Raw genomic sequence first — 21,845 nt, forward strand, 5'->3', positions numbered from 1 at the left:
ATATTTTTGCCAAATAATATTATTTCTTGAAATCTGATAAAAGATCAATTAACTTATTTAAGGCCTCTGCACTGCCTGGCTTCAGATGAATTTTAAAATAGCCAATCTGTACAGTAGAGGCTGTTCATAGAGTTTGCCAGCCCAGATGTTTGAAATCCAGGTATAACTGGAAATCTCATTTTAGAACTTAGTCTAAAAAAACCAGCTGTCATTTTCAGACCAGGGGAGTTCAGATAAAAATTTTGTATTTCCCTATCCAAACTTCTACATCTCGAATCTTAGTCCATTCATTTATGAAGAGCTGAATGCATAGGTTAATTTCTTTCTATATGCTTCTCAATCTTTTTTTTAAAGACTATTCAGTTGTTATTTTCAGATTGGAGAGACTTGAACACAAAAAAGCAGGATACTGGAGGGTATGTAAGACCTTACTGCCATCTGTCACTGCTTCTGAATTTTGAGGAGGTTACCTGTTCTCTGAAAGTGTTATTTATGTCCTGGTGCCAGGGATTAGGTGATTTCATGGGGTGCTAGTTATGCTACCTATGAGAGTATACTTCCTCTTTTCCAAATACAGAGTTTGGAAAGAATGAAATTGAGTAATAAATTTGTCTAGAGCTGACAAATAATTATGGCCAAAAATACTTCTGAACCAAAAAGTGAGAGGAGGCAATTTGAAGACAACTTGTTTTGATGTTTGTAAAATTAAGCATTTCATTCAGATGATGCTTTTAAGGTAGAAAACTTTCTCTTGAAAATTCATCTAAATTTTTGGGGGAGGGGGGGAGGGGAGGAAGGCCTTTTTTAGATCTTTCCTTAAAAGATTTAAGTTATCAGAAAATAAAATGAAGCATTTATTTTTGATCACATGGAATCTTGTGGGTTAATTTGCTAGTTATGTGCAAGTTGGACATAGCCACAGTATTATCTTACTGAATGTTACTTTTTTGATATGACTTGATCGTAGCACAGAAGAAGTTGTAATAATGAGGAGTGAGACCGCAGGGTAAGACTGAGAAGGAGCAGCTTTTCGTTTCGGTGTAATAGGCACAGAACAGAACCTGCAGACTGTCTCTGTGATAAATGCTGTGTCAATGTTAGTGCTCCTTGTTCTTAGATAAATTAAATGGGAGAGGGGGAAGCCTACTGAGCCGTTCTTATTCAGCGGTGGCCTTGGGTATTTTCTGCTGAAGACTGATCCTATTTGTGAGTCTCATGGGCCTTCTCTAGAGCTGTGAATGATCGTTTTTCAGGATGGATGTTTGGTACAGTGGGACTTTCTGTCATCAAAACGTCTATGTTAAAACTGCAGCGTACAAGTAAGAGCTGGAGAAAATGTAGGAGGTGACCCTCTCTACTCTGCATTCTGCCATGGCAGGATCTGTGCCTGTCATACAACAGGTCAAAATGTTACTCAAAGAAACAATTTCCTTTGTCATGAAAAATATCTAGTGCTAGTGAGTCTCTTACTTCAATTTGAGGAGTCCTGAGGTCCTGAAGGCAAAGCTAACACAGTGTGTGCTTCTCTCTTACAATATTAAGCCCAACCAGGAACAGACCTCGATATCTCCACTGTGTAATGGAAATGTAGTGAAGCAGATGATGGTAGAAACGTCATGCAGCATTTTGTCTGGGGATCTATTTGAAGAATGCAAAAAACTTGTGAGTATTGTGTCATGTGTTTCACATTCTTCAATTCTGCGTGATCTGTGCTGACACTGATTACAGCTGAGGGGAAAAGTATGGTTGTGCTGACAGCACATGGGACTTGGAAGAGGCTAACTGGCATTCTCATCTCTGACCCTGTCCTGTAGCTGATACTTCATGAGAAAATAACAGGATTCCACCTAGTAATAAGCTAGAGATTAACTTTTACTTGAGGGAAATTTTACTCTAAAACACAGAGACTGGCACGTAAAGACAGCACACGGGACTTGGAAGAGGCTGACTAACTGGCATTCTCATCTCTGACCCTGTCCTGTAGCTGATACTTCATGAGAAAATAACAGGATCCCACCTAGTAATAAGCTAGAGATTAACTTTTACTTGAGGGAAATTTTACTCTAAAACACAGAGACTGGCACGTAAAGTCAAGCACAAGGCTTGAGATTTGAGGGGAGAGGGAGCTGAGCTAATGTAATGCCATTCAGACTGTGTGCTACCCAAACTGCTGCACAAGAGGCTATGGGGCCCCAAAACATATACAGTTACTCCGTATGGGGAATATTTCGGCACAATAAACTGCAGTGTCTGCAGCAACTTCGAGAATGTGGGCCAATTTGTGTCCTTGCTGACATCAGCAGAAAGATCTGCACTGACTTCTGTGGCACTCTTGGCGAATGGAGCAGCCAAAGCATCTGGAGGTTAAATATGTCTACAAGAAGGAGATGAAGGGAATTTACTGAGTGTACTGTACCCTGTGTTTCTCTTTTGTAGGTGAATCCTGAGCCCTACATAGATATTTGCATGTATGACACTTGTGCTTGCGAATCTGTTGGGGACTGTGCTTGCTTCTGTGATGCTATAGCAGCCTATGCACATATCTGCGCACAAAAAGGTGTTGCTGTTCACTGGAGATCACCAGCTCTGTGCCGTAAGTACAGGGTAGATGAGGAAGAACTAGGTGAAAAGGTTCAAGCTTTTAATCAATAAGCTGTTGGCTCAGATAGACTGTTCTCATCCACCTCTGCTCCCACTGATGTCCAGAGAAGTTCACCTTAATGGGACTGGACTAGCAGCTCACAGTGACATCTCCACTCCCATTTCTATTAATGTTCAGAGTCATACCTGGAAAAAACATTCCCTCAATTAGAGGATATAATAGTCTATGGTACAAACAAATTGAGAGAAAGAAATGGTTTCTGTAATATGTATGTATTTTTAATTAAAGCTGAAAATTTGGTTTTCGCAATTGTTTTTATCAAAACCAAATATCTGTGGTCTAAAGCAAGCATTTCATTATGTGAAAAAAGATGTAAGTGTGAAGAAGTGGCCTGCTCTGGATGTAGTAAAAAAAAATGTAGAAAAAAAAATATTTATTTAAAGATGGGAATCTTTCTTTTTCTATGTATATGTGGTCCACTTCATACCAAGTTTGGTGTCATAGTTCAGAGAGGCATGGTGAATACATTCTGGTTTGATTTTTTTTTTTCACCTCTGATTCTTTCACTGCATAGCACAAAGCTGTGAGGACCTGAATAAACAAGAATTAGATTATCGATGTGAATGGCGATATAATAGCTGTGGACCTGCTTGTCCTATAACATGCCAGCACCCACAGCCGTTGGAGTGCCCTCTGCGGTGTGTGGAAGGATGCCATGTACACTGTCCTGCGGGTAAGTCCATCTTTTGCTTTAAGCAGTTACTTATACCTTTTTCTGCTCTGTTGCTGGTACTTCTAGGTATTGCTGTAGAGTTGTTTTGTGGTGTGTGTGGTGTTTTTTTTTTTTTTTTTTAATCCCCCAAAGTGTTCCTATTGCATGAAAAGAGGTCCTACAGTCGAGAAATATTCATAATTTGTAAGGCTGGAGATTGCAAAAGACTTAGATGTAGCAGTTAATTCCTTAACAGGCTTATTGATGTGTTTTCACCACAATTTCTTACAGCATAAGGAGGAAGGTGGTTAGGCACCCTGATTTAAATTTGTGAAATGTTAAAGTAGGGTATGCATTTGTGCTGGACACTCATAAAATGCTTTCCTTCAAAGCAACTACTGCAGTGGGGGAAACCCCTTGCCTTGACCTGCTTACTACCTCCAAGGCTCTGATGTTCCTGAGAGTGCCCAGCAGGGATTCTCCTGTGAGCCTGAGCTTTCAACTTAACTGTTCCCAACAACTATCTCATAGAAAGGGGAAAGTTAAAAATAGAGGAAATATGGAGCGGGGAGAAGAAAGACAGACAGAAAGGCAAGGAGTGAAAGACAAGCAAGATCCAAAAGGAAAGTGAAAACTCAGATGAATGAATAGCTTCTAATGGCAGAGCAGGAAGACCTGAAGGCAAAGATAGAAGATATTTTCAGACCCCAAATAGCTATTCTGGGCCCTGGCATCTCTGATCAGAGTGAGGTAGGGGATACTGGGAGAAATAAATAATATACATGTAAAAAGAAAAATGCCATTTTCTCCTGTCATCTTCAATGCTTTCTTCTAAAGGTATATTCACCTTCTGCATGGTACTGGCTGTTGCAGGTTTTACACTGGGTTAAGTACTTCCAATATCTAAATAAAAGTGATTATGAAAGAACGAAATACTTCTCTGTGTCAAGCTGGCAGTGGCCATAACACACGCACAGTATTCAGAACATTTGAGCCCGACTCAGAAGCCTTGTAATGTTTTTTTGTAGCAGGGTAAACGCAATGATTAGTTTTGCGATTCATGAAAATTGGCATCTTTATACTACTGTGCTATTTTGAAACAGGGAAAATACTTGATGAACTGTCCCTGGATTGCGTCAGTCCGGAAGACTGTCCTGTGTGTGCAGTTGGAGACGTCAAGATCCCGCATGGAAGGAGAATAGTTTTGAACAGCGATGATCCACAGCGCTGTCAGTCTTGGTACGGTGGGTTTATGCAGTGAAACAGCACGCCTGTTGAGTAGGATGAAAAGAGATGAAGCACATCCACATGAATAAGTTTTTGGACGTGACTTTAAATATGCCACTGAAGATGAAGCTTGGAAACCATCTTTTATGTCAATATCCCTTCACATACAATCTGAAGCTGAAGTTTTTCAGTGACAGTGGGGATTATAGGATGTCAGCTGAATTTAAGCAAGTGAAATTCATAAATTCCTTTCAGAAAAGGCATTTTCTCATGTGTAGGTGGCCCTACTACCCTCATATGTTCCACTTCTTTTTGTGTAAGGTGTGATTCAACATCAATAAAGCCATCAGACTCTTTCCTTCTGCCAGCACTAAAAAAAAATCCTACCTATAGTACAAAATCTGAAAGTGCACTCAGTCTAGAACTCGCTGAAATTATTAGCAGTTGGAATCATGTACTATTATTGGAAAACCAATTTCCCCAAGATTTTAAGATGATATCCCATGGCCTGATCCTGCATGCATATATTTCCAAATATGATTAAAATTAAGGGCAGGATGCAGAATGCTGTGCACCATGCAGGATGAGGGCGTTCAGCTGCAATGTGGCAGAGACTAATTATCATTCTGTATACTGCCCAGTGGCATATTATGCCATGGCCTGTAGTATCTGAAAGTCTGGCATTCTCCGGGTGTCTCGACCCAAGATGGATACTTTCACTAGTCACTTATAGCGCTGTGAATGCAAGAGAGTTTTCGATCTTGTGATTTGACCATATTTAATAGAAACCGAGTTGTAAAACTGCAGCAGCTATTAGCCGAGACTAACACCATAGCTCCAAATGCTCTGAACCTCACAGAAGCTCTAAATGGGTATGAACTTTGAATTCCTGGCCTCTTGCCAAGGCTAGTGTACGTCTGTGCTATAAACCCAGGGCATGAGACTGCTATGCTAATCGATTAAATACTTTTTTTTAACAATATACATGAAGAGCCTTGAATTCCATCAAAAGGTCAAAAAAGAGTCTTCATAAATGAGTCTCTGTTCCCTAATTTTTGTAATCCTTAATAATAATTTATCTTAAATGTTGATACACTGGCCATTGCTCACAAAAGATTTCAGAACATTAGGAAAACTTACCTCACTAGGGAAACATCCTTTTGCATAGCTGTCACCTAATTTAGATGCCTACACCATCTGTACAAACAATAGAAAATATTGCACAAAAAAGAATTTTATAGCAAATATCCAGAGGAAATTGGAAACTAGAAGAGGCTCATTCTTATTAGGATTAAAATAATAAATCTTCTGTTGCTATACGTTAATGCCAAAAGTAGCTGTGCATTCTTCAATTAGGAAGACACTAAAAGCAGCTTGAAAAGAACATAGCGCTTAAACATAGAGAACTTAAACTAAGGTGCCATGTGTAAAGTGAAGTCTTTTCCTGGAAAATGGCACCTTCTTCCAATATTGACTTGTTTAGTTTGTACATCTTGGGTTTTCTCTGGCAGTGAAAACAAGCATTTTTTTGGTCCTTGCTCCTTCAGAAGCTTTTCCTATTCTGTTTCTTGGACTGTTTGGGAAAATAAGGAAAATATATTGGCTAAGCCTGTACCACTCTGTGCATGAGCATAGTCATATTCTTTAGTCTGATAAGTGAAGTACAGAGAATCATGCAACCAGGAATTAGAAGGGCAGAAGGGTTAAAGGCTTGCTAAAGATAGATGAATTATAAACAAGTTCCTAAAAGGTGGAGGGTGACAGAGGTGAAAAATCTCATGACCATATAGGAGGATGAATAGTAGAAAATCAGAGATGGGGGAAAAAGAAAAATGGGAGCTGAGATGGAAAGGGGAAGAGAAAAATGTACTAATGGAGGTGGGTAGAAATTATGAGGGAAGATATGGGACTAAAAAGAAGTAACAGCTATAGATGAAATACATCATTTAATATGAGAGAAGAGACTGAAAAAGAGAACATGGTAAATGAGAGACATAATAAAGCAGAGGATGAACACGTGCCAAAGCTGTATTCAAACCAAAATGAAGTCAGGAAAAAGAAAAGGAAGGTAGTGCGCTTTAGAGATAGAAAAAAAGGTTGTTATTTCAACTAAGGTTAAAATCTGGGTAAACCTAGCATCCTCACAGAGTCTGCCAAGTCATATCAGAGCTAAAAGCATCTTTCTGCTCTAGGATTTCACTTTGTGTTATCTGCCTCATGTTTTGCTTCCGTGTGAAGCAACCAGATGTGCCAGTTCAGTCCACCAGTGGCTTGTAGGCAGCCGTATTGCTGAAGCTTGATGGGTTTCTAGGCAGTTTTCTGCAGATTTTATGCATTCTGCCAAAGGCTGTTATGAGGAGAGTTTCCTCTGACAAACACATCATAGTTTGTCATATGTTCCCTGGATCTAAGCAAATATGCATGAACATACAGGATTTAGCTGTACAATACCTTGTGGGGAAATGAGGTGGGGGGAAAAAAAATTAATTCACACCATGTTTTGGTTTTGTTGTGTTTTTGGGATATTTAACTGTTTCTGTATGGATATTCTTCTATTATATATGGGTGATATGTTGTTATAAGCATTGATTTTTTTTTTTTTTTTTTATTGTTAAATTTGGTGATTTTTTGTAGTGTGTGTGAAGGGAAGAACTTAACCTGTGTAGCCTGTGAACTGGTGGAGGACATCCTAACACCAACAACACCTGCTCCAGAGGAGGACATTGAACTCCCACCCAGTGAATACTCATGCAGCAAGATGATGGACTTGGCCTTCCTAATGGATGGCTCCAATAAACTGTCAGAGGAGGACTTTGAACAGCTGAAGACTTTCATAACTGGCATGATGAAGAAACTCCACATCTCCCAAAAGAAAATCCGAGTGTCAATTCTAGTGTATAGGGCTGGCCCCACGATCTATCTTGGCCTTAAAGATATCAAAACACAGTCACAGATGAGAAAAATTGTCCAAAGCATAAAATACACGGGTGATGAAGTAGCGTCCGCCGCTGAAGTGCTTAAATACACTGTGTTTCATGTGTTTGGAAAAGCGGAAAGGACCAATGCTGCCAGAATTGCAGTGCTATTTATAGCAAGCAAGTCTCCAGGAAAATTCCGCAACATCCTTACAGCTTTGAAGAGTAAAAAAATCGCAGTAATACCTGTGGGGATTGGACCGTATGTTAATGTGGAACAAATCAGATTCATTGAAAAGCAGTCACCAGATAACAGAGCCTTCCTAATGAACAACGTGTTAGAGCTAATGGATAATAGGGATCTCCTCATAGATCATCTATGTGATCTTGGACCTGAAGAAAATTCTCTGGTGCAAGCTACATCCACTCCCACAATATCCAGTGTCTTATTTCCCACTTGGGGACTCACAGCACCACCGCCCTTGTCAGAAAAGCCCACTCGCAAAAGACTGGACATTGCTTTTGTTGTGGAAGGATCTGACAATGTAGGGGAGGAAAATTTCAATATAGTCAAGAAGTTCCTTGAGAAGGTGATCACTGGAATGAATGTAGGACAGGAAGATATTCACGTTACAGTCATGCAGTATTCAGAGACTGTCACTCTGGAATATTCCTTTAGGGAAATACAGTCAAAGGAAAGTATTATTGAGAAAGTGAGGAGCATACCCTACCAAGGAGGGAAGGCTACCAACACTGGGAATGCTCTCGATTATATTTCCAAACATACATTTACATCAGTGAATGGGGGCAGGCAATATGTTCCTCACTTGGTATATATGGTGTCATCCAGTCCTTCCACTGATGTTATCACGCGACCTCCCAGGAGCATAAATGTTATTCCCATAGGCATAACCCCCAATGCAAATATCCAAGAGCTCAGACAGATCAGTCAGCCTAATAACCCAATTATCTTGCATAGTTACAGCACACTTATTGAAGAAGCACCTGAATTAGTGCTGCAGTCGTGCTGCTCTCGTAAATTTTGGACAGAAATTCCAGGTAAAGTTAGACATATTTTTCTGTGTAATTTCCTCTTGCCTCTGTCCTGTCTGCTCCATTTCCCTCTCACATCACTGAAATTTGAAGGGTTCCCATATCTCATTTGGTATCTCATCCAAATGCCAAGGAAGGACCATTTATCTTCACTGGAGTCTGAGGATGCTGCCCCAGTTCAGCAGTACTGAGCACAGAACTTCTGTAGGCTCAGAAGTCCTTGCCTCCCTCTGTCAGTAAAGTACAGTAGCTTTCAGATAGGTTGGAGGGTGACAGAAGAAAAAAAGTTATTCTCATCTGCCTGCCTCAAGCAAGTTAAAATTATACTTCCTCTTTCCTGAAGAGGCTTCATTGGTTTTGTGTTTTTTTGGTTTTGTTTTGGGTTCGGGTTTTTTTGTGGGGTTTGTTTGGTGTTTTTTTTTTTTTTTGCGGGGGGGTATTTTGTGTTTGTGTTTCATTTTTGTTTGTTATTGGTTTGGTTTAGGGTTTTGTTGTCTTTTTTTTTTTTCTTTGCTGTTGTTTTTGTTTTAGTCCTCTGAGGGTAAAATAGCATTAGAAGTAAAGCAAGAATTGAAATACTCATGTATCCCATTGAATATAAACCTGAAGGTTTTCATTAAAGGGGCATCACTTACTGTTTCAACTGGTCATTATCCTGCTTTGTTTTCCCAAAATGCAGGTGTCTGCCCTTTCTGCTCAAGTATAAATAACCCCCCCTTTTTTTTCCCCTTTTTCCCCCCTCCTCAGAGTTGTGCAACAAACCAATGGATGTCCTCTTTCTTCTGGATGGAAGTTCCAATATTGGAGCATCAGAGTTTGAGGAAATGAAAAACTTTGTACGGGCATTTATTGAAAGTGCTGAGATCAGTATGTATCTGTCTTTTAACTCAAACATATAAAGATACTTCGTATTCTTTTGCTTATACAGGACAAAACAGCTTCTCGATATAGTTTTTTAATTTTTATTTTTAAATGACTCATTCTAATCCCTCAAAAAAATTTAAGTTTATAATGGGGAAATCAATCTAGTAAAGCTTTTGATTCAGATGGAGTTCAGTTTCCTCCCAAACCAAGCCGTAGTGGTTCAAGTGAATAAAGGTTTGACATCCAATTCAGGGAATCTTGTGATGAGGAACAGCTCTGATGAGCGCTTCCCTTTATACTGTGCTGCACCTAAGAAGTATGTGTGCTAAACAGGCAAAGACGTCCCTGTCAGAGGATGGAGATTTAGCTGAACTGTTGTTCTGTGACAGAAAAGCAAAAATACATGTGTGTTTTTGGTTCAGATCTGGATTAGGTTCAACAGATTTGAAAATAGTAGTTCAAGTTCAGTTCTGGTTCATGTAAGAATGGATAACTCAGAGGGTTTTTGGTTCTGGTTTGGTCTGACTGCAAGATTTTGGTCTTCGGAACAGGCATTTCAGGTTCTGACCAGCTCTTTTTGGCTCTCCTAGGGTGCTGGAACTGACTTTTAAAGATTTGTTTCCTGACTCATGTTGGATGACAGATGCTTTTTGGGAGCACTAGACTCGCTGAGCTTGCAGAGTATGTACTGATGGGAGGTACACCTCTGTCTGTACATTCGGCACAGCTATTATCAGTGCAGGCACCCTGGCAGAATGCCATATATCCTGCGCATACGTGAAGGGACCATGTGGTGCACGTAGTAAGTTAGGACATCGTATGCCATTGCACCAACTCCATCCGCATGGCAGAGGCTGCACAGGATCCTGTGTTTTCCCAGTAGCATTTGTTTTAATAACCTGGATTTTTTTTGATTAGAATTGTACTTTTTCAATTCCGCATTAAACCATTTCCATGGAGCAACTGCTGTTGCTCTACTGTTTCCCACTGGGTGTTGACATATTTGTATTATACCTGTGCTTCCAAAAGAGGTGATTACCAGCACTTGTACTAATTAGAGAGCTCATAGAGGAAAAGTATAGCATTTCTGTATGTCTAGAATAAGTTAGATTTGATTTTTTTTTAGAGATAGTACATGGAAGACACTCTCTTTCTGAAAAGTGTACATGCGTGATACAGAGAAGGAAGCCAAGTGAAATAAACTCAAACTAAACAACAAACGAACAGACAATTTATTTTAGCCTAGCTGTTTTCCTTATCATTGAAGCCTGTAATAGCAAACGTTACATCATTAACAACAGGAAAATAGTAATGTAGCTATGACTCCTCGCTGTGACCTTGATTTTAAAATCTTTAAGAAGACCATGGAAAAACTGTAAAGTGTAGTGAATAGACCATATTCAGATCGATACAGGGCTGCAGCATTTGGGCATGTGAAATCACATTTAACTTCATTCATAAATGTTTTACAAAGCATTGATACAGAATAATATACTGTATACATAAGTATCTTCCCTATACAGTAGAAGTCCTTCTAAGACCATGAAGAGAGATATAGCCGATCATTATAAGCAATGTATTGCCCAGTTCAATTCTGCAAGTCTGATATTTAGTAACTATCTATATCAACCCTCTGGTAATAGTTTTATTCATACTTCTTGCATAATGTATAAGCAGAACCAGGATGTCAGAGAATAGCAGAACTTGGAATTCCTCTTCATTGCCCTTTGCAGGTGATACTTCCTGGGACCAATCTGTCCCATGCTACAGCTTGATGCATGTCACTCAAGTGATGTATGACAGAGGGAAATTTGCCTGAAATGTAGTCATCCAGGGAACTTGGCCCATCAGACAAATGGGGCATCAAACTACTGCTCTTGCAAAACAATATGCACATTAAAAAAAAAAAAAGTGATGTTTAGACAATTTTAAGATGGAAAAGGAATAATATTTGGAGATTAATAAAGTCTCTGATCGTGGTCAAAGTGATCTGAGGTAAAATACTGCATACTGATTCCTGAGAGAAAAACAACTGTTCCCTCCAGTACTTGCGTATTTTTTCACCTGGGAATAGTTCAGTTTTGATCTTTTGATTGAAAATGCAGCTTTCACACTCTGTTGGAAAATTGCTGTCTAGTTGTGCTTAATGTAAAACACAACCATAATGTATCCTTTAGATTTATTTTAAGACATTCATATGCACTGCTTAAAATGTTCATTTTCTGGTTTCTGCTTCAGGCAATACTTCAATTCATGTGTCAGTTCTCCAGTATGCAAGGGAAAATAATCTAGAAATTTCATGGAACGTGCCTCAGGAGGCTAAAAAGCTTGTAGAGATGGTGCGCTCAATTCAACAAAGGGAGCAAGGTCCTACCAGACTAGGTGAGTCATTATGTGGATGTTGATGTTTAAACAAGAGGGAAAAAAAAAACCCAGAAATGCTAAAAATAGCCTGGCCCAATCAGCAATTTGTGTCAGTGCTATTGTGGTAGGACTCTCAACTTTTTTTTTTGGTTTACTCATATCTTTACTATATGTACCTGTCTTGGTAAATGTTCAGTTTTCTCCATTAAAATGTATCCATAGGTTACTCACATTAGGGTTTATCTTAATGTATTTTATAAAGAAGACGACTGGTTTCTTTTTAGCTTTGAAGTAATTCTCAGGGTTTGCATTCATTATCTTTCAAGCAAGCAAAACATAATTAAGAAGTAAAGACTTTGATCATTAACCTTTCAGCATCAATTAGTTGATTAGACATTTGGCAGCAGAACTGCTTATGCTGACTTCAATAGCTGCCTTCGCCAAGTGTTTGTTACTCTGTGTTGAGCTAGCATAACCGATCTGGTTAAAAAATAACCTAGCAAAACAGTAGTTATATTCTGGGTGGTTCAGTTCCCTCATCCAAGTTGCTGTGCTGGTCCCACAAGGACTTGGGCTGGCACAAGGCTGAGGATGGTGCCAGGGAGCGACGATTGCCTAAGGCGGCACCTTAGCTGAAGAGTTACTTGTGAGACATCATCTTCTGTTCCAGGCAACTGCATCCTGAAAAACATGTCCACTTCAATTTTCATGTGCTAAAACATAACACAGATTTCCCCGTGGGTCTGTGGAAATTCAGTACGCACACATGGATCAGTTGTAGGGTTCAGCAAAAAATGATTCTTCTCCAGCGTATCTTCTTTCATCAGATACCCTGAGAATTTTGTTCTTCTGGACTGGAACCACATTTGCTCTGGCAGCCACCTAGCATTAGGGTCCTATAAGAGTTGAGGAGTACACAGATTTTTAGAGTCTTTGGCCTACTTCAGACTGTAAAGAGTTATTGGTACAGAAAAGTGAGAAATAAAACCTGACTTCCATAGTTCGCAGGAGGATTAGCCATGATTACTTTCTCAGCCTGGAGAAATAAAAATACCAGATGGCTGATGAGACTTCTATAGGCTCGTTGTAGAATAAATTGTTACGTACAAATAGATAAGTTTTGTGAAGCCTTCCATGTAATGTGTATAGTAAGCCACACTGAACTACAGGATAAACAGAGAAAACATGGCCTTTGGGAAATGAAATGGGAGAGGCAGCCACATGACATACTCGTTAGTGATTTGTTTATGTCTCATTGGAAAATGCTCAGAGACCACGATGAGGGATGTGGTATAATGAACCAAAATGGAATAGAGTAGAAGTAGTTCCTCCCAAATGAAGTAATGAAAATAACTCACTGTGGTCCTATCCTGCACCTTATAATGTGTGTGAATTCAGCTGACTGTGTAGGAGACTCAGCATCCATGGGAAACGCATGGTCATTCATGTCATTCTGTCTGTGCTCGGGCCTCTGGAAACGTAGAGGCTACTTAAAAAGTGTAGATGGCTCAGTCTGGGTATTGTAGTTCCCTAGGTAGATTTGGAAATCTTTTCTAGCCTATGGAGGGCTTGATCCGGATTTACCTGTCAAAAATATTGTTACCATCAGACCAGTGCTGTTTCTTCTCGTTTACACTGGCTTCCCTATGGTAGAAACACGATTCTGTGTAATCCTTGTTCAATCTTTGCTGATCCAAATCATGCTATTTTGATCAAAACAGCTATATGTGCAGAGAGCAGTTGTAGGCTCTATTGCCATCGCTGCAAAAGTCTTACTGCAGAAAGCGTTCCCTTTTCTGTTTCATTTAACCATAAGGAAACTCCAGGAGAGAGATGCATTTTATTAGCAAGAAATGAAAAACTACGGAGTATTTGAGGGGCATAGGCAGAACAAAAAAGAGCTGCTTATACCACAAAGCTTTCCCATGCTTATATGATAAGATAGTATCAGGCAAATTTTGGCTCAAGTAACCTATTGAGAAGAACCTCTGGGGATATTCAGACATGAATTGTCAGAAATAACTGGAAAAAAAAAGAAGAAAACAAACTGCAAGCAAGAGCTGACTATATAAGCCTTCATTCAGCTAAAAGGGTGATCTATGCGAGAGAACTGAGAATCACGTAAACATGCCTCTGTTCAGCATTCATGGGTATTTAGGAGAGTCATAGGGAGCACATTGAGCAATCCCTACAGTAAATACCACTTAAGACTTTATAAAAACATGATTTTGCTTGCTTATACCTTTACTAAAAGTAGCTCATTTAGGCTGATATGTTCCATGCCCACTGCCTGCTTCAGACTCAAAATTTGGAGGACGTACGAAGTGTCTCAACTGTATTAAAAGCATTGTTAGGGAAATAATTGTATGTTTTCCCCACCCCTTAGGAAAAAAATGCTCTATTTTTACTGAAACTTTCTATAGTTATTAGCATATTTCAACAGCAGCATTCAGCTTTGCCTGTCATGATTAAGAAAGTATAAATATTTCCTTTCTAAAGCCCCTCTGTGGTTTAGGAAGCAAAAGCCCACCATAGCACTCTTCTTTATTTAGATCTCTGCCCCGAGCGATGCGGTCTATGCAGAGTTTTCAAAATCTTGTCCCCCATCACCCCCCCAAGGCCGTGGTTTTGTCAGCAGCTGCCATGATCTAAGGGCTTTCATCCACTGAAAGCCAGAGGTCGTCTTCCCTTGCTCCCCCACTACTGTTTCTGAATCCGTGGTGTCGGCTCCTTTCTGAAGCCAGCTTTGGGTGCCTACGAGTTTCTTCCCTCGGCTATTGTAATTCAGTCTTGGCACTTTTGTTTACTTGCTTGGTTTTTTTTCAGTTCATTTCTTAGAAGGTTTGCGAGTTGAATATGGTCCTGGTGGAGCCCGGGATCATCAGAACCCTTTGGTGGTAAGAGAAACGCTGGATTTGTGACCTGCAGAGCCAGGAAAGCAGAGGAGAGAGTTTGGGGCCTCGTAGCCTGCTCCTTTCAGTGGTGGTGGGCTGTTGGACTGACAAATCTGTGCTGTTCGTGGAGAGTTGAGCCATTCTGTTAACTGAAACGTGTTAATACCAGAATATCAATGTGCTAAGAACAGACTGTCGATCTGTGAGATCAGTTTGCAATAGCCGATTTGTTTCAAAATCAAAATAATCTGGTATTTTCAGCTAAAAAAACCCCAAATGACCAATTCAATGTCAAGACCCTAAATTAAGACATAAAGACCAACTATCATCATGTAGGATTGTTCCTGATGAGAGAAGTCCTTCGTTAAATAGATGCAATCTGCACTACCCACAGTCCAGATAATGTTGGCTTTTTCTATACCTCTCCAAGTGCTGAGGAACCATTTCTTTTTTTGCTTCTTTCCCAGGCAGCTTTCAGTACTTGTGGGTGATTAAGACCTCTTGTAGTGGTTTTTCTTTTTTGGTCAAGATGTTGCAGAAGTGTTAGCGAAACCACTGAGGCTACTTAAGGCACTGATTCACAAGTTCCCAGCAGGAACCTCCGCTTAACTAGAATCCCCTGTCTGTCACAACTCCACAGACCCTCATGGGGGCTTTACGTTTTATTCCTCATTTCAGACAAAATTAAAGTAAGTAATTGCAAAGGTTGCTTTTAAGCAGTTTCTGCTTTCCCTGAGGCATCCACCAAACCATTAAATGTCTGTGCATTGGTTTATTTTCCTTCAGATTGGCTTATTCTGGGATGAATCTTGGTTTTTATTTCTTGGATGGATTTCAAATGTTTTTAGGGTACCTTGTGCTCTTTCAGTTCATTCCATGATGTTCATAATTGTTCCCAATATCTGTGATTCAGATTAGCATGCCTTTTTACACAGTTTTTCCTCCTTTATCCAAATCATTAATGACACTATTCAATAAGGCAGAATCTAGTGAAATTCCATGTAGACTCCTAGTAAACACCTCCAACTCTACTCAACAGATTTTGTCCTTAAAACTTGTTTATGTCCATTTAATCAGCTTTCAGTGCTTGCAGGAACCTCTATGTGAGCCATTCTGAATTATTACTTCAGAATATGAGTCTGGCTTGAATGTGTATCAGATGATTTAAAAAAAATAATTATTCAGCTAATTAGCCCTTATTGAATAGTCTTGTTCAAAGCAGCCAAAACCCGTTCTTACAAAGGCTTTTCTGACTGTCAAAAGTTCAGCATCAAATGTTCATAGTTTAGCAGAGAGAAGACGACTGCAGTGATGCCATTGCTTCTCCATTTTTTCCCTATCTTTGTAGGATATTTTCTGTTGGTTTTGCTTTAATGATTATTCCAAACATGACTTGTGTTTTGCACTCTCTAGTCTAGTCAGGAGTGTATCAACGCTGAAAGATGGGGGGAAGGTACCATGCTGTGGTGGCGGCCTTTGGAATGACCAACATGCCCTTCTTAAAGTAGCCCATATAGATCAATGGTTTTTTTGGTTTTTTTCTTTTTATTTATTTGTATTTTTTCCCTGCACATGCCCAATGACTAGCAGTCATGCCCTACCAACTGAGCTGAAAGTCTGCTGGGGGCTTAGTGCTCCTGCAAGCAAGGCCTTTTTGTTCAGTTATCCAGATATATGTTTAAATGGTCAAATTTGGGAAGGGGGGTATGTGTGTGTATGTATGAAGTTAATTGTGGCCATTACCTGCCAGGACCAGCGTAAGTGTAACATGTGTGGAGGTAGTAGGAGAAGAGAGGGCAGGAGGTCAGGGGCAGACGACCAGACACTCATTCCCCATCACGTCCACTGCCTTTGGGAACAGATTTTTTTTATCATGTGTCATGCTGCACTCAGCTCTGTTATTCTGTTGTATGTGATGAAGGCTTTTGGCTTTGAGACTTCCATCTCGATTTCTCATGGCTTGTATGTCTAATGCCTAAAATACATATAAGTATAGAAGTCATTCTGCTTCCAAAGCCCATTTGTTACCTTTTTTCTTTTTTTTTTTTTTTTTTTGATAGCACATTGTGTATGTAAGAAACAGAAACCATTTGTAACAATAATACATGAGACTAACATAATTTACTCCTATGTTCAGTACGTGGAAACATGTTGGCTGCTAGTCCGAGCTTAGGGTCGCATGCACACACAGAGGAAATCCTTAAAAATGTGTGACCCTTAAAGCCCATAGCAAACCTCCCCTTCACTTCACTGGGGCTTATATGACACCCCTTGTCAATGCTAGCAAATGATGTTTTGGCCACTGTCAGATTTTCTTTAAAGACAAAAAAATTGTTTTGTTGTTTTACGGAGCAGGGTTTAGGGTATTTTCTGTTAGCATTTCGATTTTCTCTAGGGTCCATCGCTGAAATAAATAGCTGATGGTGTGGTCCCATACAGCTAAACAGATGTAAGAGCTAGCTACTGCAGAAGGGCCCGGCCCCCTGACACCTCAGTGGTGCACACTTGGTGTGGGGAGTGCATTGGGCGTTTCAAACCAAACTACTACAGATAGTAAGTTCCTGCCGCTGTATCCTGGAGAACTGCGAGGAAGAAGAACCCAAATCTTTTCTCAACTACTGTACAGGATGAAACAGCGCAAGCTTCCTGAGTTAGAGCTGGGCTTGTTTACACAGTAGACGGTGTGTTTAGGTTATTTATTTATGGGGAACGTGGGAAGGGATGTGCATTGGACCTTCAGCAAGCTGAGAGAAGGACCAAAATGGCTGAAAACTTTACACTTTTTTAGAAAGGTTGTTTTTCAGACATGTTGAGTTGCCTGAAGCGGCTAGCTGGGTGGCCCGATGGGCAACAGTGCTGACTGCAGGGGACTGGAAGGGCATGGTGAATGTGGAGGAGCAGGACCCTTCCTTCTGCCAGCAACTTGTGATGGCACCAACACAGCCAGAGATGCATTTGCAATGTCTGTAGATATGTCGGAGCAAGCTGGAGTGGAGCCGCTGAAGGGGTGTGTAAGACACAAGGTGGTCTCATAAAGGCTGAAGCCTGTGTGGCTCAGACCTGGTCGCTTTAAAGCTAATTTAATTTTGTCGAAGATGCTGTGCACTCTCTTTTCAGTCTTAATATAGCCTCGTGCTTGGTGATATTTATTGCAGTGTAAACATTTTAAATTTCCTTTATTGGTATGAAAATGGCAGATTACTATTGTGTTCCAGTCTAGTAGTAAGAAAATGTTCAAGTTAGTTTGTTTGCAGTCAATATTTTCTATTATGACCTCTGAGGAGTTTGGTATTTCCCTCCCTGGTGAGATGTAGAGACAAACATCTGAGAAGTGACAGCTTCTAGTTTGGGATGGTGACTTTCTGAATCCCTCTAGCAGGACAAAAGCATTTGTTTGATCATGGCTTCAGACACCTGGCTCTTTTGTCTAAAGCTGGCTTCAAAATAAGAGGAGAACTCCAAAGAGTTTTTAGTACACTAAAACAAATTTTCCATGCATTAAATTGAGTAATTGTTTTTTGGGGACTTTGAAATAGTCTCTGGTTCTATTACAATGGAACTTGATTTCTTTATTAGAAATTATAACAATAATGGGTTTTCCAGTTTCCAGATATGTATGGAAGTTTCTGAAAAATTTCAGAATTAATAGGAGAAAGAAAAATGGAACTGCAGCAGCTGGTGACCATACCAACCACACAAAAGTCAAAGGGTCGTTAAAAAAAGTCGAACGCAGAAATTCCAAGTCCTTTTCACGAATGAAAAATCATTTGTGATTCTTGCTGCACAAAAGTTTAACCTAAAATATTTGAAAGTTAAAACCTGCAATACTTTTTTTAGTAATTATTTATAGGACAAAAGGGAAATGAGTCCATTTTCTGGCACAGAGACGATCCTAGAGCAATCTCGGGGATTGGAATATAGGCATATTAGTTTTGTTTTATCCCTTAGTTATTTATAGTTAACATGCCATTCTGTATCTAACATCTACCTCTACAGACATACAGAGTAACTACTGGACAACAAAACCTTTTGTAGCAGTGATTGTGAGACAATCATATAGGACATGAGTTAATACCTGGGGTTAGTGAATTTTTCTGGTCAGGAATAGTAGTCTGTGAAATGGAATCACCGTCACCCAACTAATAATGGTGTTTTAAAATATATTTTGTTGCAAGTACAAAAACATTCAGAATTTTGAGGTTTTCACTGAACAGAAACTCTATCGTGTTTTCATTTCGTATGTAAAATATAATTCAAAATTATGTGGGAATGAAAATCAAAATATAGGAATGAAATGAATCCACACAGTTGGAAGGACTAAATAAAAGATAATCATAGCAAGAAAGAGAAGAGAAACATCCCATTTTGTTCTTAAATACTGTTGAAAGCTTTCTGTTGATTTTTCGTTTGGTTTGGTTTTTCCCCCTCCTTCCTTCTGATCATAATTGACATTTCCAAAAAGCATTTTGATTTAAACAAACATGCATCTTTCTATTTGAAAACTAGTGCTTGGGAAAATATGTGACCCTCTCTAGACAGGAGATCGCTGGTGGAGGTAACGGCGCATGATAGGTGAAAGCTTATAGAAGGAGAAATTGATATGGATCCTGTTCCTGCGGTAGGTCTGACAGGGCCTGGCAGCGGTTCCTGGTGGCTCCCAGCTCTTCTCTTGAGTTGTGGGCATCTGGGTGGAGAGATGACAGATGAAGATGAGGGTGAGCTTGGGAAAAGGACCTTTGCTTCTGTCAGTGGCAAGGGGTAGGTGACATGATGAAAGAAGATATGAAGTGCAAAGTGTTCAGGTGTGCTAAGGTATTCTGGGGGTGTGCTGGTGAATTATCTGTGATCTGACTTCCAGTGTTTTACAAATATGTTTGTTTTTTAAAATTGTTCAGTGAATTCCTCAGGCAAACATATTTCTGCTCCACAGTTACTGCCGATTGCTCAGAGGAACTAGCCTTTCAAGTATTTCTTATTCGCCGTTCACTGTTTGCCCTGAATGTCCCATCAGTCACACGGTATCATTTCTACTTCCTGACCTCATAAATTCCAAGCCCAAAGGAGCTTTTAAGAAAGCTGCATATCATGATTCCCAGTATAAATATTTGTGCAAATACATATCTAAATATGAGTGCTAGCAAAGTACTCTCTTGCTGAGGTCATGATTTTGAACTAGAATTTGCCCGAGTGTTCACAGATGTTAAATGAAAAGGCAGCAGCTATCCATTTACGGGAGTTTGTGATTTGGTAAATAAGGTAGAATTTCTTTGTGTGTTTTGTGGGTTTTGTTTGTTGTTTTGGTTTGTTTTGTTTTTAATATGGATCACTCAGTTATATTATGGGTTAGTCTGAGTCTAGACTTCAGAGAGGTTGCTAGTAGTAGGGAGGCAAGATATGCTTTTCACAGCCGTAAAAAAAGTTGACCAGATGAGAGAAGGATTAGATCTCTGGGCACTGAGCAACTTGTGTGTACAGTTCAAGATGGTGTGACGTTGTAGATCAGATAGCCACTGGATGTCACTGTTGGTCTGCAGTTGAGAAATAAATATATATTCTTCCATGATACCTTCTTTCCTTTTGTGTAACGCAATGGTAATACTTCTGGAAAAGGTAACGACGAAAGCGAGGAGCATAACTTTATCCTTGTGGCTAAGTAAAGGTAGTAGAATTCCCATTACTTCAGAAACTGGGGAGCTAAGGATGGTCCTCCTGTGTTGAGATGTTTTAATAGTACTGGTAGGTTCTTAATAGCTAAGATCTTAAGTGTAACAGCAATAAAGCAGACATTAGAAGTCCTTTAAGAATAAATGTTTTCCGGTACTGTATAATCTACCAATACAAATTAAGAATTTAGTCTTATAGCCTCATCTCTCATTTATCTCTTCATTTGTTCTTAGGAAAAGCCATTGATTTTGTAGTTCAGAATGCAATGTCAGAATCCCGTGGAGGGAGACCCAGCGCATCAAAGATCGCGATTGTCATCGTGTCGGGGAGATCAGAAGACACTGTGGACGCTGCTGCACTTTCTGCAAGAATGAACAGTAAATCTCGTTTTGCTGTCACTGTTTTTAAGCAGAGTTGTTGCTATTAAAGTAATGCACTAGAACAAAGGATGAAAAATTAAGGCACTGGTACGTTCATATAAGTTCAGGACTTACTGTGTGTAATGTTCTGGTAAGAAACAGGCCTGAACAATACCTGCCTGATGAAGATGCCTTTGAGCTGCTGGTAATTCAGGACCAATGTGCAGTTTAAGCTGAACAGCTTCCATAGACTTCACAAATTAGTGGCATTTCATTTTGCAGGGTCCTGTGGATAGACAGGCATGACGGAAACATGATCAAATATTATAAATTCCATACTGTTGCAGTATAGTGAATCTTGAAAGGATCACTCTAACAATAATAAATGAGAGGATTTGATCAGATTCTGCACTGACCTATCCAGGAACATGCTTTTGCTATCCGTGTGTGCTGCATGATGTTTTTTAAAGTTTTCTGGCTGTAGTCTCTATACCTCAGTTTCCTCAGGTGTTCAGTCAAAGAACATTGACTTCCTTTGTAGGTTGCTTTGGGAGCTATTGAATAAGGCATGGACTAAATAACAGCTATCAACTCTTATCTTTTAATTAAATGGTTTGAAAATAATCCAATTGCCATGTAAGTGAAGAAAGATAACAACATCCTGAGTTTTTTACATTTGAAAAAAAGTGAAGATGTTGTCATTAAGCCTGCAGCTGCGTTTTGTTGACCATGCATGATCTTATTATACTTGGGATTAATAGAGCTCATCTTAGCTAACACTGTGGTTAAAGCATCACCATTTCTGCCCTTAATTGCCTTTAGCATATGTGGAGGGAGTGATGCAAGTAATACATGAAAATTAACTGTTGGAGAATATACTTTTCCCAGTTCTTTTTTTTTGAAGAAGCAAATGAAAAAATGCAACAGCAAAGACCACCTTCTCCTGTGCATTGCCCATTTAAAACCTTTTATCTTTTCCTAGGGGTATCCCTGTTTCCAATTGGAGTTGGGAACAGATATGATGAAGAGCAACTAAGGACTTTGGCTGGACCATCAGCTGCTAACAGAATCATGAAGCTTCAGAATTTTGAAGATTTATCCACTATGATCACACTGGATAGTGAATTTATCAAAAAAGTGTGCATGGGTAAGTCATAGAATCATAGAATCGTTATAGAATCATAGAATCAT

The 21,845-nt window shown here is 39.6% G+C and overlaps 1 protein-coding gene across 1 annotated transcript in view; it reads left to right on the forward strand.

The window, feature by feature from the left end:
- LOC104163813 (von Willebrand factor-like) overlaps positions 1-21,821 on the forward strand; it is a 46,789-nt gene extending 24,968 nt beyond the window's left edge. Inside the window, exons 10-18 of the mRNA XM_009702931.1 lie at positions 1,543-1,662; positions 2,437-2,593; positions 3,177-3,335; positions 4,418-4,553; positions 7,176-8,515; positions 9,257-9,376; positions 11,612-11,755; positions 20,529-20,672; positions 21,637-21,821. Coding sequence (XP_009701233.1) covers positions 1,543-1,662; positions 2,437-2,593; positions 3,177-3,335; positions 4,418-4,553; positions 7,176-8,515; positions 9,257-9,376; positions 11,612-11,755; positions 20,529-20,672; positions 21,637-21,812 — 2,496 coding nt within the window. The 3' untranslated portion in view covers positions 21,813-21,821. The remainder of the gene's footprint in view (positions 1-1,542; positions 1,663-2,436; positions 2,594-3,176; positions 3,336-4,417; positions 4,554-7,175; positions 8,516-9,256; positions 9,377-11,611; positions 11,756-20,528; positions 20,673-21,636) is intronic.
- Positions 21,822-21,845: the final 24 nt, after the last annotated feature.

This window comes from Cariama cristata, unplaced genomic scaffold, assembly GCF_000690535.1.
Source record: "Cariama cristata isolate BGI_N322 unplaced genomic scaffold, ASM69053v1 scaffold10716, whole genome shotgun sequence".
Lineage (NCBI taxonomy): Eukaryota > Metazoa > Chordata > Aves > Cariamiformes > Cariamidae > Cariama > Cariama cristata.